Genomic DNA, 18,807 nt, shown 5'->3' on the forward strand with positions numbered 1-18,807 from the left:
CCTCCTTGCCTTTGTTCATTTTGGTAGAAAAGCATTTCCTTGCTTCACTTGGCCACCAAATTCCTACCATGCTTCATCTTTCAAGGCCCAGCTGGATTCTGTAAGTTTCACTAACTCCTCAGACAGAATTATTAGTTTTCATCATCATCTCAGGTTCTCCCAATTCTTTAAACATAACTTTGTAAAGTACATTTTACATTATTTATGTGTCTGGCTCCCCTGAAACAGAGTTCTTTTAGGACAGGGGCCTTGTTCTATTCACCAGAGCCTAGAAAGAATCTGACACATATTAATGCTCAATAAATATTAGTCAGACTAAATAAATGTTATAACCTCCTATATCATGTTAAAAAAATCTCTTCATTGAATTACCAGGTAAATTTTTTAATGGACTGCTTAAATCTATGCATACCCTCAGAGGAACCAGAGTTTGTAGCTGTAGCAAACACTAGATCAGAGTAATTCTATAGAGGTCACAACCACCAGTTTTGGGAAATCATGTTTACTGCCACAAACTGTTAAATTGAAGAATATAAAATAGGACAAATATTTTAAAGTCAGAGATTTACTGTAAACTTTGAAAGGAATGACAGTGAAAGTTCCTCTGCACGTAACATGCTGATTGGATGGTGTATACATTCTATTACTACCACTGTTTGTTTTTTCTTCTCTAATCTAAAAGCAGACAAAATCCAAGATATGAGAATTGTGTGCAAAAATTAGAGTATCAATAAGTTGTAATCATTTACTTGAGGGTACATCTTCACCAACAAAAAGAATACTAGAAAAAAGATAGTTCAATCCTATCCTTATACTTGCATTCTTATGGTAAAGTACAGTATGTTAGCTACTAGTTAATCATTAATCCTGTCAGAGGAAAGCACCAATTACAACCGCCAATAATTGATCAAATAAATAACAGATGTTCTTCCTGTCAGGCCTTCTGAACAGAACAATTCTTAAACCTGAAACCCCCTAATTTCATCCTATGCTAAATCAAAACCACAATTTAGATTTTCTTATGTATCTTCTATAGATAACTTGCTACATTCTAAAGAAAACCCCTAAAGTGACTAGGCAAACTTGAGGGAGTTACATACTTTGAAAAGAAGCAAATAACATTAACCATAGGAAAGACAGAAAAAGCCAGGAAGGGAATGGAAAGGACAAAAGTAATTATGAAGATTCTTGCCCTATTCCTACCCTGTCTGTCATAAGTAAATCTTATTAAAAAAAAAAATCATTCCCTTCTTAAAATCATAGATAAATATCTGGAAAAAGTGAATAATTTAACCGCTCATAATACTAACAAATCCACCTACAGGCTGGTTGATATGAAACCTCGTAGGCATTCTTCTCATTATAGCAGAGTCAAGATCCTGAGGACGATTAGTAGCTCCCATCACTATGACCTAAATACATAAAGGAAAACAAAGGTATTAAATCTACCAATAATACTCCTTTTAGGTTGTTATCACTAGAGATTAGAAGATATAGGAAATAAAGTGGGGTTTAAACTAAATCTTCTATAAGAAATCTGACTGTAATCCAGTATTACTCAAATATTTATAGATACAAATCAAAGTTAATCCTAAATAGACCAAATGATAGCAAAGCTCAGAAGACTGATTCATTTCACCAGATTCTAGTAACTAAAATAATGCATTATTCAGTAACTGAAGAATTATAAAAATTGAGAAAAACTATTATATTTTGCAAAATTTGGTTACTCAATGGCTATACGTTGAATAACTGAAAGTTATTTATGTTACAGCTTGAGTATATATGAGGGGAATGTTTCAAGCCCTTTAATAATATTAAGGAGAGAATTTCCCCTACCAGAATCTGAGAATTCTGGTAATAGTAACAGGTACCATGTATTTTTTTCTCTAGATTTCACATTATCTTCTCATGGCACTGTCAGCACTGCAGGGGATGTCTTAGTGCTAATAAAACTTCAAGCAATCCAACTTTAAACAAGAACAACTGAATAAAAGCAAACATCAAAATGCTAGTTTGACTTAAAAAAAAAAAGAAAAGAAAAGAAAAAAAAATTACTGGTAGCCCTGCCAAACTCTGGTTCTAGAAGAGATGAAAAAAACCAACAAGAATAAAGACAAATATAAACAAAACAATTTAATTTCTGAAGGGCTTCAATACTACCACTATTGTTATTTCTGTATAACCCAGTAAGGATACATCTGTTATCCAAAAAGAAATTTACTGGTATTCTAATGAAAACTTTAAATTCAGCCTCGGAGGTCTCAGATTTCTGAAATAATCTGATATCCAACTTCAGAACATGTTGAAAAATCCACCAAATCATATATTCTATTTCTACTCTTCACATTTAATATTATTCAAAAGCCAAATTACTTTTAATTAACTGTGAGAGGTTGCCACCTAGAGGGAAAAAATATAAATGCAAATTTGAGAAAAGTTAGTTCCACAACATAATGCAACAATCGTGTTAATTTGGGTTAAGTGGTCCTAATGTCAAAATATTAATGCTCTTACCTGTTTTTCTTTACTGACTTTCTACAACTCTATAAAATTAATAAGAAAATTTCTACCAAATGTAAAACAAAAAAGTCTTTAAAAGTAATCAAATGAATTAATTGCATAAGATAAAGGATGAATATAAATGTACATTTTGAGATAGAGCATACACTAAATGTTAAAAGAGAGATTCAAAGTGATATGCAAGATTGTTGAAGACTGACCACATTAGGTTGTACAGAATCACAAAAAGCACCGTGGTTGAAGGTATACCTCAGAAAAACTGAAAAAATGGGCTGTATTTTGAGAAACATTCTAGGTAAGCAGCCAGCCTAAAGCAAAACAAAAAACCCAGTATGAAAGATGAAATGCTAAAGATTAGGATCAAGGAATCTAAATAAATCTAGCACAACATGGTCTAATGAATACATATGGGGTAATAACAGATATTCATGATGAAAAAAGCAAGACATTCTTGATGAAATTAAAGAAGCAAATTTTAAGGAGTGATTTTAAGGGGCAAAAAAGATAACCTTCACATATATATGTATTAACTCTAGTGCAAATAAGTGAAGATTAAAAATGGGAAGCAACAGTAAATTTTTAGTATTTATGCAGCAAAATTAATGCACCTTTTAGGCATTAAGACTTTTAAAAATCTTTAAAACAAAGTATTGAGATAAACTTTTTATCACTTAAAATAATGAGATCTAAATTTATGCCTCAAAAGTTTAACTATGTCAATGAATATCTCAAAAATAATGCTATCTTTTATATCTCATGTCTCTCAAAATGAAGAATTTATCAGTAACTAACGTGGATTTTCCAGTAGTGGTGACAGATCATTAGGCCATTCAACTAGATTTGTTTCCTTTGTGGCACAGAAATAAAGAAAGTTAGCTGGGGTACTGGGCTCCAACCATAGTCAAAGAATAGACAATTTTATAGAAAAGCTAACTGGTTCATATGAAAAAACATGTCTAAAACTATTACTCAAATTAACAATATCCATTTTAAACCCCTCAACACAAAACAGCTAAAAAAATTGTTACCCAAGTTTAATTAAAAAGCAGTATCTTTATTTGCTCCCTCGAAAATCTGTCATAGTAAAAACAGAAAATACTATTAGTATAATAAGGAATTATGTTCTGAAAATTCAGCTTTAATTTGTTCTATATCAGGACCATGCTGTGGGGCTCTGGATGAAGTTGCTCTGGAGTATATTTTATACAACTATCATTATTTCCATTGCTTTAAAACTATACTCTGATAGGATATAATATTAAACTATTTTCACTTACACAGGCTAACTATTCAGTTGTCTGCATGCTTTAAACACTGTTGCTTAGGAGGATAATTAGTTTTTGCAAATCTGTAAACTAATCCCTTTGAACAGATTTACCAGAACCAAATATTAATAAAAACTGCTTCTATTAATGTCACCTAAATTTATCTATGTTGTGCTCTCTTCACTAAACATTCCAAAAAAACACCAAAGGCAATTTTCCCTCATAATGAAATTATATTTTCATAAAGGTGATGTAAAAGAGAATATGGGGCTTAACTTTCTTCTTGAGAATTATGTCTCAGGACTTTGATTTACGGTAATGTGGTGGACACAGGAAATCCTTAATCCGTCTGGCTACAAAACATGTAAAAATAATAAAGTATTGAAAAAACTCAATCAACAAATCTGCAAAAAGGTAAAGGAATTAAGCTGAAGTCAACAATAAAGCCTATGCAGCAGGATGGTAAGCAAGGGTCAAAGTTGACCACATACCATATGGACATGTACATATCTGAGAGAGTGGGGTGTGCACTGGACACCTTACAGGCCAAATAGCCTGATGAGAGGCCACCCTACACAAAGCCAGGGCTTATGAAATACGACAGCCTGAGAAAAGTGGTGAAATACTAGAAAATCTATCCAGCAGAGTCAAGCCTGGATTCTTATTAAGACATATAAACACATAAACACATATACACACTAAATCTGTGAGATTTCATCGTTCATGGACAGCTAACATGGATCTTGGACCTGAATTTACCTACCTGTCTTTGGAAAAAAATCTGGCAGAGACAAATAGAAAATCCTCTTAGAGCAGCAAACCTTCAACATATGTTCCAAAAATTCACACAAAGTTCTATCAAATATGATTTCCCCCATGAAATCACAAAACATGCATGGAAATAACCACTCTAAATTCAAGTGACAGAACAAGATGTACAAAGATTTCTATGTTAAAATTACTGAATACAGACTATAAAATTAGTATTAACTTATTTAAAGGAATAAACAAAGACTCAAAAAAAATCACACAGCAAATACTTATGTAGTAAATATATACTATGTATTATTATCAGCACTTCACTCAGATTAAATCCTTAAAAACCTTCAACAGTTCTGAAGTGGAAAGTATTCTTCCCTTTTTAAAGATATTCAGATAACCTCCATGCAGAGTGATTACATAATTTGGTCAAGGTCACAAAGCTAACTGATTGCAGGACTCTGCTTTTCTAATCCAACTGGCAAGAGACCATCAAAACTAATCTGGCAGACCTGAAAAAAAAGATCTAAAAGAATTCTCAGAACTGAAAAACATCATAATTGAAATATTAAGAGCAATGAAAGCGTTACATAGCAGAATGGATCCAAATGAAGCTAGAATCATCACATTGGAAGAGGCAAAGGAATCACCCAGCATACAGAACAGAGAGAAAATTTTCAAAAGAAAAGTTAAAATACATGGAATATAAATAAAGTATGTCCAATTGGCATTCAATAATATCACAAGGAGAATGGAGAAGAAACAATATTTAAAGGATTAATGGTTACATTTTTAAGAAGTGATGAAAGATATGATTCTAGTTGTTTTTTAAAAAGGGCAAAAACAGATTACAAAATAAAAAATACCTATTAAAAAAGTTAAAACAACAAAGGAACATTATCAACTTTCTCAAAACTTTCCTATGAGAAAAGTTTTTATATATATATGAAATATAAAATAGGTGATTCATGGAAGGGGAAAACAAACAGAAAAATGGTTCTAGAACTTCCAACTCCAGCAATATGGGCAGAAAAACAAACATGCTGGATGAATTTTTTTCTTTAAATTTTCTTCTAAAATATATCATTGATCTGGCAAGGAAGTACAGAGGCAAAGAACTAAGTGAAAATAGGAGCTCAAAGAGATAAACTGAACAATATAGCTGGTTTTCTCTCTAAGGCATACCAAGGGACCTTAGTTTTGGTTTTCACAGCTTTATGGGTAAAGAGGCAAAGCCTAAGACAGAAGACTGTCAAGTATAAGCTAGGAAGGTACACGTGACAGAAGTGGGTAAGTATGTAAGTTTCAGCAACTAACTTAAAACAATAACATAAAAATAAGTGACATAAGAACTGAGAGTAAAGACTATAAGGATTTATGGTAAGAGTCGAAAGAAACGTACAGAATACCCATAGCCACTCGTCACTTCCTCTTCCTTGACATAAATGGTTCTAGTACCTCGGTTTTCTCTCTTCTGTTGTATTCGTTTGGGGCATTTAGGAAATCTTTAACACTTTGTTAATTATAGAGTCTTCAAAATGGATGAAAGCATATATAAACCATATTTTTTCAGATACCAATCATTTATTGATATGTGTAAGTTGTGAAAAAAATTTTATAAAATAGCCTAACAAGCAGACAATTTTTCTATTAACACCACCATCACCAATAACACAAGTTTAAGGCAGATTTCTTTCAAATACCTGGCAGCTATGATCAGTATCCAATCCATCCCAGAGACTCATAAACTGAGCTTTCATCATGGCTGTAGCTTCATGATCAGAACTGGAACGGTTTCGTAGAAAGGAGTCTAGAAGGAAAAAGTCCTTAACCTTAGAAGTTAATAATAAATTATTTATTCTTTATATAATTTCAAATCATTAATTAAAGCTGATATTTTATGAACGATTACAAAGGGTTCAACTAAGCCTTTTCACACATTATTCTAATATAACCATTTTGACAAATTATTGGACAAATTAAAACAATTCACAATCTTCATTTCTTTCCTAAAAATACATTCATATGAACAAATATAAAAGAAACAAATGATTTGGTACTGACAGGCTAAAAAAGGAACGAATAGTGTCTTGAAGAAAGTCCGTGTGCTTTGGCCCTAGCTTTCCAGGTTGTCTGCATCCTAGTGGTATTCTTAATTATGGGGTCACATCCTTTTTCCTCATACATTTTTACTGGTAATAAATAAAAATATTGGAAAATGTCAATACTATTAAGTGGGAAAATGAGAGAAAATGGTTTAAAACACACATGCTAGCACACATGTACATATATGTTACATGTGGTTAAAAAAAAAAGCCTTTAAGAAAATATACCAAAACACTAATCACTTTGGTTATCTCTCAGTGATACTTAAGGACAATTTAAATTTTCCCTTGAATTCTTTTTCTGTCTTCCACATTATCTACAATGAACACGAAATGCTTTTAAAATGGGGAAAACATTTTCCTTCTAGAACAAAAAGACTGAAAAGGTGGTACATACTAAGAATGAAAAAAGATTTTCTAGTACAACCCTATTTCAAATGTTTTTGTCTTACATCTCTTCAAATCACTAGTATTTCTGATTAACTTTCACATTTCCACATTAAAACTAAAATTTGAAGTCTGTGAATCATACACCCAAGCGACACAAAATGCTTTTTCATGTGCTAGGTCCAAGCTTTAAAAAAAACACTTAAAAAAAGTTATTACAGCAAAACCACATTATCATGATGTGGTAAGAGTCTTATGAAGACAAACATATATCTTGGATTTTCTTTTATGATTCTAATCTTGCTTAATAGGTCCCATTGTTGGACCATGTATAAAACTAAATTTATTCTGGATGTAGAAAATCTAGTCATTTAAAAATCGCTTATTTTTCAATGATAAATTGTGTAAGTTCAGCTGTCTACTTATTAACCACCATTATTCTCCTATTAATTATTCCTAAATTATCCTCATTGCTAAGAAGTGGTTCTGGTGATGGCTGCTTAAAACAAAATAAAAACTTAAAATGCTGGTTAAATATAAATAACCTAACTATATCAGTAATTAGACTCAATATAAATGATCTAAGGTCTCCAAGCATACGTTTTAATATATTAGACTAAATTTAAAAAAAAAAAGTGTGCTGCTAACCATAGACACGTCTTTAAATATAAGGAAGGGCCCAGGATACTGAAAAGAATGGAAAAAGACATGTATGTAAACACTAACAAAAAATTCGAGTAAAATATTTTTTTAAGTTAATGAATTATCTGACGAACAGTGCTGGAGCAATTAGACATTCATATGCAAAAAAAATGTATTTAGGCACAGACCTTATACCTTTTACAGAAATTAACTCAAAGTGGAACACAGATATAAATGTAAAACAAAAAACTATTAACACTTCTAGAAGGTAATAAAGGAGAAAATCTTTGGAACCCTGGTTTTGGAATGAGCATTTACATGCAACACCAAAAGCGCAATTCATCAAAGAAAAAAATGCATAAGCTGGACCTTATTAAAAATAAAATTCCTGCCCTGTGGAAGACACTGTTGAAAGAAAAAAGCCACAAACTGTAAAAAAAAAATATATAAAACACATAACTTATATAGGACTTGTACCAAAATATGCAAAGAACTCTCAAAATTCAACAATAAGAAAACAACTCAGTTAAAAAATGAGCAAAAGGTCTGAACACACTGTACCAAAGAAGATATACAGACGGTAAGCATAGGGGAAAAAAGCTCAACACATATGTCACTGGGGAAGTGTAAATTAAAATAATGACATAACACTACACACGTGTTAGAATAGCTAAAATCCAGAACACTGGTAATACCAAGTGCTGGAGAGGATGTAGAGCAAAAGACGTCTCATTTACTGCTGGGGGAACTGCAAAATGGTGGAACTGCTGCTGGAACTTTGAAGCGCAAATAGCCACTTTGGAATATAGTTTGGTCGCTTCTTAAAAGTTAAACACAGATTTATCATCTGATCCAGCAACTGTACTCTTAGGTATTTACCCAGTTGAGTTGAAAACTTAAGTCCACACAAAATCTTATATATCTGTTTTGTTAGCAGCTTTTTCATAATTGCACAAAACTGGAAGCAACCAAGATGTCCTTTATTAGATGAATGAATAAACAAACTGTGGTACAAACACACAATGGAATATTATTCAGCAATATAAAGAAATTAACTGCCAAGCCACAAAAAGATACAGAGGAACCTTAAATACATATTACTAAGTGAAAGAAGCCAGTCTGAAAAAGTTGTATGTTAAATGATTCCAACTATATGATATTCTGAATAAAGCAAAACTATAAGGACACTGTGGCCAGGAGTTTGGGAGGGAGGAGTTTGGGAGGAATGAATAGGTGGAGCATGGAGGACTTTCAGGGTGATGAAATTATTGTGATATTATAAGGGTAGACATATGATACTACACACTTGTCAAAGACCACAGAACTGTACAACACAAAGAATGAACCTTAATATAAACTCTGGACTTTAGTTAGTAACAACGTTATCAATACCGGTATATTAATCATTGTAAATGCATCACACTAATGCAAAGTACTGATAATAGGGGAAATCGTGTGTAGGGGGAGGGGGTATATGAGAATTCTCTATACTTTCTGCTCAGTTTTTCTATAAACTTAAAACCATTCTAAAAAATAAAGTCCAGTAATCTAAAAGAAGTTAATAAATATCTGAGATTGCAAGAAGGAAAGAAAAAGATCAGAAAAAAAGAGAACTGAAAACAAGAATGGTGAGAACTTGAGATGATTATGCCACTATTTGTGTGTGTGCTTGTGTACCCAACAGGTATGCATGGGTAGCAATAGAAGGTTCTGCCTTGGTGTTAACATCCATGTGGAAGCCAAGATACTCAAAACGATGTACACTCACAGAAAGTACAGACAAGAAAAAAATTTTGCTCATCACTACAGGGAGTTAAGGAAGCTTGTCTGTCTTGGCCTGGGCCCTGAGGGGAAATATATCCCCCCTGAAAAATTAAAAACCAGGACCACAGGGGCGCTCTCTCTCTCAGACTTGAAGTCTAAATTTGTACTGTCGTTCAGTCTAGGAACATCCAAACTGAGAAATTAGAGCCCAAAGGCTCTAAGTGGAAGACAGAAAAACTACTCTAGATTGTTTTAGGCAACACAGAATTCTCATATAAAAATAAGTCATAAGCAATCAAATGTTAGAAATGACACAAGGAAACAAGTTACTATGAAAGAGAGAGTTAATGATACAAAGGAGTAGAATTTCAGACAATAAAATGATCCAAAAAAACTAAATTAAAATAGTATGTTTTAAAATCTGAAGACAAAACGGGCTGGAATTCCAACAAAAAAACAAGCTACAATGATAATAGATAAATCTGAGAGAAACATAGAATTTCTGAAGTTTAAATATAATCAACAGACTACAAACCCAATGATTGTGAGATTAAACACAGCCAAGCAAAGAACTGCTTTTTATAACTCACTCAATGATTGATTTTTGACTTTCACAATTACTTTATGTATAAACAAAAAATTTTAAATGCTGCCAATTAAATTATAATACTAAAAGAAGAAAAAACTGCCAATTAAATTATAACATGCTACTCCAATTTCAGGGATGTTAAAATGCAAAAAAACCCCAAAACAAGACAGTATATTTTAGAACTGATGAAACAGAGAACCAGACACTAAAACTATGGAAATCACTCAAAATTAAGTAGAGTTGCATAAAAAATACATATATAGAAGCCTTGCAACATTCAATAGCAACTAGAGAAAAGATAGACTACTTACAAAGAAATATTAGGCTATGAGTAGAATTCTCAAAAGCAGCAAGAAAGATTAGAAGACAACGGACTTCAAGCTTCAAAATGTTGAAAGAATATTAATTCTGTACCACTTAAAAGTAGAGACAAAATTAACACATTTTCACACAAAAGACACACAAAATTCACTGAACTCACAATCTTTGCTGAAAGAAATTTAACAGATTTCAGTAAGAAGGAAATTAAATCCAGAAAAGGCAGGTGTAAGAAGCAATAGTAAGCCAAAAAACTGGCAGTGAATCTCTAAACAAGCACTGTCAGTATAAAAATAACTAATATGGAAAGTAAAAAATAAGATAAGCCATTAACAATATGTAAGAGATAAGAGGAATGATTAGTACTTAAAAGTTCTAAGGTCCCTGTATTATTTGGGAGGAGGGGAGAAACAATTAGCCTAGACTTTTAAGACAAGTAGCTATGCTAAATGTGTGCTAAAAGAGAATACAGCTGACCCTTCAACCAGGTGGGGGTGGGGCACTGATCCCTCCCACAATCCAAAGTCCACACACAATTTATAGCTGGCTCTCCACATGCATGGCTCCTCCATGTCTACAGTTTGTGCAGCACTATAGGATTCACTATCAGAAAAATCCACGTACAAATGGACCCATTCAGTTCAAACCTGTGTTGTTCAAGGGTCAATTATATATAACTTTTAAACCCGTAGCAGGGAAAAGGGAATAAAGAAAGCACCAAAGCCCACTAGACTGGTAAATAAAAAGCATACAATTGTCTATTAGAAATAAACCTAAATACATTAGCTATCAAAATGAAAGCAAACTGACTATACTTCCCAGTTAAAAAGTCTTAGATTAAAATTTTTAAAAATCCAGCTATATGCTCTTTTGTGCAAAATTCAAAGCAAAACCCCGAAATAACTGGAATAAACTGATGAGAAAGATACACAAGGCAAAATACTTTATATCTATAACTATCTTTCTCTATTATTATATAGCCTATCATATTACATATAATTAAAATAGTGTAATTCAAAACTATAGGTTTAATTACTATAGCTTTATTATAATATATAACATTATAACAAAAATATAGATAATTGATAAAATGTAGAAAAAGTCCACAAATATAAAGGTCATGACATTCAGGGAGAGAAGATCTGTTTTATAAGTTGGCTGTCCATATGGAAAAGTATGAAACTGGATTCCTACTTCATGTTATGTATTTTAAAAAAGAGAGTATGGAGGTAGTGAAGAGATTTGTAAACGAGACACAAGACTTGATAAATATAACTACATTTAAATTTAAATGTAAAAGAAACTATCATAAAGTGAAAAGACAAGCCAGTCTAAGAAATATTTGCAATCATAATAAAACATCAACAAAGAATTACTAAAAAAGATGCAAATAACCCCAAAGAAAAACTGGCAATTTACAAGCAGAGAAACCTAAATGGCCAATCAACATGTTAAAAGACACCCAAATTTACTAGTAAATAGGGAAACACAAAACAATAATAATTCTTGCTCTTTAAGTTGACAAAAATTAACAATAATGTCTGAAAAAATAAGTTCTGGGGCAGTACAAGCCAACCATACACAGGTCAGAGTGAAAATGGGTATGACCACTCTGACGATCTGGTCATCCCAGTGAGGCTGAAGGTAAACACATCACACAACCTTACGGTTCAACTTCATGTACCCTAGACAAACATATATGCATGAGGAAACATGTACATGAAAGTCCACTGCATACTGTTTATAAAAGAGAAAAGACCAAAAAAAGTATCAAGGGGGTGAAAAAACAGACTATGGTTTATTCTATAACACAGAAGTCAGACATTGCAAATTAGGATGTTGGTTATCTCTTTTATTAATTTGGCCTAAACAAATATTAAAAACTAAATCTGAGAGGGGAGTGTATAGCTCAAAGTGGTAGAATGCATGCTTAGTATGCACGAGACTCTGGGTTCAATCCCCAGTACCTCCTCTAAAAAAAAAAAACGTAAATAAGTAAATAAAACTAATTATTTCCCTCCCCCCACAAAAATAAATAAATAAAATTTAAAAAAAGAAACAAAACTAAATCTGGTCATCTAAACACCACCCTTTGAAATGCTTGCATAGAAAACAAAGCATACCTATTTCATCTATGAAGATGATGGAAGGCTGTAGCTTTATGGCAAGGGAGAAAACAGCAGCAGCCAGTTTCTGAGATTCTCCATACCACTTATCAGTCAGTGTTGAAGGCTGAAGGTTAATAAACCGACAACCTGCTTCTTTGGCTGTAGCCTTGGCAATCAATGTTTTACCACAGCCTGGAGGTCCATAGAGAAGAACACCTGGAAAGAGAACAAGGTATTTGCTTTAGTTTATGTGATAATCAACATGGTATTAATTCTGCCCACACTAAAATTTTTCCCAATATTCACTTTCATTTTATCTTTTCTTATAGTAGAAAGGAAGGTGCTATATTCTAAGTTCATGTCAGTGATGACAAGTATTAGGAATTTTAGCATCTCTGTGCTTCCTCCCTTCGTGAAAAGGTCTAGTTCAGGATATTAAAGACAATCATCTTAACATCCAAACTCACACCACTTGATCAATGGTTGACAAAATCATCTAATGCCCTCCCTCTTCACAAACTAAGACCACTATAGCACAAAAAATTAAATTATCTACTTCATAAAAATGTACACATATTGGCTTTAATTACCTTTGAAATACAAATTAATGCACTTTTTGATATAGCTGCAAAATTAGTAAGATTATAAACAACTTCAGCCTATACTATTTTGATATTTCTAAAGATCCCACTTTTTTGAGAAATGCATGTGTTTAATAATTTGATTTCAGTCTTGACTAGCAACCTGCCTAGTTCTGGCAATACAATGAAGAAAAATTTCTACTAGATGGGAAAAAATAAGCTACACAACAGCATTTGTATCTGAAAGCCATAGCAACACAACTCTAAAGATCTCACTATCAATCATCATGTACTCTCCATTTGAATTGCCTTTAATAAACCTAAAACATGATTAATACTTATATGAAGAAGAGCAAAAGTATTACCTTTAAGGACCTAGTTATAAATACTTTCGATTCTTGAGTTCCCAGGCTTTCAAAGTAATTACTAACTAGGAGTAAGAAAATGTTTCTCTTTTAAACATAAATAGTATTTAACTTCTAGTTCATCTGTAGTTCGCTATTTCCTATTCAAAAAAAAAATTGCAATCTAAAAATAAACAGAATTACCAAGAGGAAAAATAATCACTAGAATCATGAAATAACAAAAAGAAGTCTTACCTTGAAAACAAAAACCCATATTGTTACTTTGGATTTCTTTATCCTTGATTTCCCAAATTTTTGTTTTCTTGTAAATAATAAAAATGAATTTGAAATAAAGGATTATTTTGACATGTAACCACAGGGAAAATTTTATCTAAATTTGGAAAGCTAAGGAATGAACAATTATTTCTTTAAAAATTTTAAAACAATTATTTTATTATTCATAAAACAGTTCACTGTATCTTAGCATTCTCTTGAAAATCCAACTTCAAAAACACCAGTTCTATAATGGCAGAAAGTTCCAATGCTTCCCAGATTTTTAATGCTTTAGCAAAAATAAACTTTTACCATACCTTTTGGAGGCTGCAGAAGCCTGGAATTTTCAAACAAATGCTTCTTTTTGATAGGTAAGATGACTGTGTCTTTCAGATCTGTAATGACATCATCTAAACCTGCTATATCACTCCAAGTAACCTGGTAAAAGGTAAGGTCAACATAAATTTTTACAACTAATGTATTTTCACTGAAGTAGAAAAAACTCCTTCCAAAATGGCAAGCTTTATACATAAATAACAAAAGTTTAAAATGATATATTAACATACGCACTTTAAGGCAATACTCAAATTATTAAACTACTATGGACCGCAAAAAGGAGTAGTCAATTATCTACTATTAAAAAAAAAAAAAAGACTAGGTGCAGCACTCAAAACTCTGCAGGGACCTAAACAAGCTAAATTCACTCCACGTAAAAGGAAGAAATACTCTGCCAAGAAGGTTGAGAACCAGCTCAGACAGATAATTTGGCACTAACTGATGGGGGAGAGCTCATCAGAAGTGTGCCTAATTCATACAAGAAGCTGTCAAACATAATAGGAATGAATTTAGAAATAAGGCCTATACTCACCAAACTGGGCTTATGAATTTTATAAATCAAAAGTAAAACTGTGTCAAAACTTACGTCTTTTTAAATAGTAAACAGGGGATACATGCTTTCAAAATTCACACAGCTTATGTATTTTAAAAGCCTGCTGACTCAACCTAAAAAATCTAGGGGGAGGGGTACTGAAAAAGACCTAAAAAACAAAAACAACCCAGCTGTAATCTGGCAGAGTTAAAGGGGCTGGTCAGAAGCAGTATTTACAATAGATTTATTTATTTTTCACTTTAAGAAAAAAGTTAAAAAATTGCAACCAGATCTGAAAAAAAAATCACCTACTTACACTGTAGCTGTAACAAAAAATTGAGTTCATTAGTATAGTCTTACTCAGAAATCAATATAGGTAGGGCTTCAAGAAAGTGCCATTGTAAATTTATAAATCAAATTCAAATGGAGGATTAATTCTGGAAGGGCATGATGTATCTCTGTGCACGCAGATATTAATAGACATTGTAGATTTTTATTTTCTAGATTTGGGGCTAAGGATATATATTTCACTCTTTATTTATTTATATCTATTGTTATAAAATATTCATAGGATTTTAGAATACATAAATTACATTAATCTGATGTTCAAAATAATCCTTTAAAAGTAGGTAGAGCAGCTATTACAGTATCCATGGATTATTCACGAGGGAACTGAAACTCAAAGAGGAAACAATTTGCCAAGGACACAAATGGAAAAACTAGGATTCAGAATCTTGTGTTGTCTATCACACCTTAAATCTAGATAGAAATCTAGATTTAGACTCCAAATCAAATAACCACATGACTTAGAACAGTAATTTTATATACCACAAAAGTGAATATATAAAGGTACAGTTTTAACTAAACAGATGTGCACACAAAAAAAGTTAATATAGCAGGCCTAAGACTATTATCCTTAGAAAGGTCTGCTTAACAAGGCTGGCCCTTGGCTGGAATATGGGAACTTAGATTTCAGGAGAGTTCCCACCATTCCCTGATAAGAATAGCTAAACTGTGCAAACAATATGGTTCATGGTGGATACCTGTTTTCCTTATGGGAGTCCAGAATTTTGATACACATTAGAAGATGGAGTCTATGTGACCAGTTCCAATTAAAACCCTGGGCCCTAAGTCTCTAATGAGCTTCTTTGATGGGACAGCATTTGACACGTGTTCTTACAACCTACTGCTGGCAGAATTAAGTGCATCCCGTGTGACTTCACTGGGAGAAGACATGGAAGTTTGTGCCTGATTTCCACCAGACTTCTTTCCATGCCTCTCTTTCTTTGCTGATTTTGCCTTGTATCCTTTTGCCATAATAAATTATATCCATGACTATGACTACACTGAATCCTGTGATTCCTCTAGAGAATCATCAAACTTGGTTGTGGTCCTTGGGACCCTTGACACAAAATGCTAGACTAAAATAAATAAATAAATAAGATTAAAGATACATACATGCATGTTAAGAGGGTCTACTAGATGAGCAGCAATACTCATTTCATACTCTGAAAGCTTCACATTTTTCACACCAATTTGCTTCATTAATTTTTCTGCCTAGAAAGAAAAAACAAGCGACCTTTTTTAGTTTGGTATTTCGACACTGGCACTCCAAAACATGTATCTGTGAAGTCTAAAAGGCAAGGAACAGACATACAAGAATTTTCCAGGGATATTCTTATGCCCTTTGATTTCATCTTTCCCCAACATAAATCCTTAAGTAAAGAAAAGATTTGAAGGTCTACTCCACAGAAACCAGGGCAATTTAAACCAGCTCTTAGGAAATGAGGGAAAACAAAAAAATGGGGTGCATGATCAAAGAGATATATATAGGGTCTAGCATAGCTCCAATGAGACTCTAGGACCCATCTTGATTTCTCCTTCCTAGCAGGATTATCATGACAGGGCAGATGAAACGTCAAGATGAAAGATCAAGGAGTTAAGGATACCAAGAAATGGACAATTGGAGTTTCTCTTCTTAAATTAACAAGAGTATCTGAAAACAGGAGCCTAACTTTCTTCAAATTACCCATGTATCACATTTCTATATATAAAATAGATAAACAGCAAGGACCTACTATATAGCACAGGGAACTATATTCAATTTCTTATAAGCTATAATGGAAAAGAATCTGAAAATATATAGACATATGTATATGCATAACTGAATCGCTCTGTTGTATACCTGAAACTAACATTGTAAAGCAACTACACTTCAATAAAAAATAAAGTTAAAAAAATCACTCAAGTATCTACAATAGGTATTCATGCCTACCTAATTTCAAATTGTTCTGAGATTCTACCCTTTTTAGTTAAAGTCAATTCCTGGGGCTAGACAAACCAGAGATAACAAAAATAACTTTGAATCAGAAGTATACTTGCATATATTTCTAAAGCTGGGCAAAACTAGCCTTAAACCTATATGCTCTACCATGCAACAAGATTTTCAATTAAAATAAAAATAATGAGAGTAAACATTTACTGAGTGTGCCACATATTATGCCAAAACACTGCGGATGGATTAACTCACTGAATCCTCAGAGTGATCTTGGAGGTAGGGACAATTTTTCTCCAACACAGAAAAAGAAACTGAGCTCAGCTTGGACTAAGTAATTTGTCTTAGGTTAAAAGTTAGCAAACGGAAGAAGCAACATGTGAATCCAGGCAGTCCCAACTCTAGAGATAATACTCTAACCATCACACACATTATCTTGGTTTCCCCAAATACATGATAGGAATTAGTGACCACCAGAGACTCCCTAAAAATCTAGAGATAACATACTCAAATTTCAATTAAATGGGCATTTTCAGAAATGAAGGTTCTCTGATAAATCATACTTACCTAAATTTTTATTGCTATTATTTTATTTTATTTTATTCCTAGAATACTTCTGACTATATAAAATCTTGCTTTTTGTCAGGGGTACTGCTGCTCTTAAAAAAATTCACATCATACAGCATTACAGAGAGAGGATTAGGATATATATTGATCATATCCTAGTAATACAGCATTTTTTAAAAGTGCTATGAACCACATTTTTCCTATTTAGCCAGCCCTCTGTGAAATTATGGAATCAATGGATGAAGCATCCTTTTCCAGATTCTTTTATCTCTCTCTTACAAATAACTTCTCTTTCACTGAGTTTAAATCTTTTAAGTGTCAGCTACAAAAGACAACCTATTTTCCATACGTATAATAACATTAATTTACTCTTTTCATTGTGCTTCCATAAATGTGAAGTCATTCCACATGTATCCTTTTCAGGCCATGCTCTAAAACTGTGGTTCTTAACCAGGAGCAATTTGGCAATGTCTGGAAATATTTTTGGTTGTCACACTTGAGTAGAGGGGAGGACGCTACTGGCGAAGCAGAGCATCTAGACAGCAGAGACGCGAATGCTGCTGCACAATCAAGAAGGCACAGGATAGCTTACCCTCTGCCCGCATTACCTGGCTTGAAATGTCAATATTTCAGAAACTCTATTCTTTCCCCCCAATTAGCCACTTGCCCTTAAAATTTTACTCTAGGCCACAACTGCCTGTTGCTACCTTTATCTGTATCTGGGATTTCCCAAATAAAAATGATCAACTGTGTTATTTAGTTTACAGAGATGGAAAACGGTGATAGTCGAGTTTACCTAGAATCTTTTACCCACAACAGTAGTTCCTTTAACAATGTCTCCGGGTTGCATTAATAACACTGATAGAAAAGAGGAAAAAAAATTAACATTTATTGAGTCCCTACCACATGCCTAGCACTTTGCTGGGTACTTTAAAGGGAATCAACCCTTGAAAACATCCTGAGAAGTAGTTATTACTATTCTCATTATTCAGATGAAGAACTCAAGGGTCAGACAAATTGAAAGAACTGCCAAGATTACACAGCTCGGAATTAGCATTACCAGAGTTCAACTCATGATTTGTCTAATTTCAAAGCTCATTTTCTGTAGAAACACTAACATTCCTCATTTGGGAGAGCAGAACATGGTTAGTAAACAAATGAAAAGAAAGCACTCCAAAATATACCATATCAATACCAAACTGCTCCAGGAATAAGTTATCCAACTGTTTAGCTTTGACACTTCTAACTGAATCCCTATTTGTAAAATGTTCTACCAAGAAAAACAAAGTTAAGATTGGAGTACTTGAAAAATGGCTTATGCTCATGCATTCCTTTACAGCTAAATGACAATTATATTTTCTAGTCACCAATGTTTGCTTGGGTTTTAAAGGATGTTTCTCCCATTCTGTACATGTAGGGAAACTGGCAGCCTGCGGGTG

The 18,807-nt window shown here is 32.9% G+C and overlaps 1 protein-coding gene across 6 annotated transcripts in view; it reads right to left on the minus strand.

Annotated features, from left to right (window-relative positions):
- The window catches only part of ATAD1 (ATPase family AAA domain containing 1), a 58,084-nt gene that overhangs the window by 12,463 nt on the left and 26,814 nt on the right, over positions 1–18,807 (minus strand). For all 6 annotated transcript variants that reach the window (XM_072971551.1, XM_072971548.1, XM_006206640.4 and 3 more), the window contains 5 exons: positions 15,985–16,083; positions 13,976–14,096; positions 12,476–12,676; positions 6,251–6,357; positions 1,323–1,412 (listed from right to left, as the gene is read on the minus strand). In XM_072971551.1, the coding sequence (XP_072827652.1) occupies positions 1,323–1,412; positions 6,251–6,357; positions 12,476–12,676; positions 13,976–14,096; positions 15,985–16,083 (618 nt within the window). The remainder of the gene's footprint in view (positions 1–1,322; positions 1,413–6,250; positions 6,358–12,475; positions 12,677–13,975; positions 14,097–15,984; positions 16,084–18,807) is intronic.

This window comes from Vicugna pacos, chromosome 11 (genome assembly GCF_048564905.1).
Source record: "Vicugna pacos chromosome 11, VicPac4, whole genome shotgun sequence".
Classification (NCBI taxonomy): Eukaryota; Metazoa; Chordata; class Mammalia; order Artiodactyla; family Camelidae; genus Vicugna; species Vicugna pacos.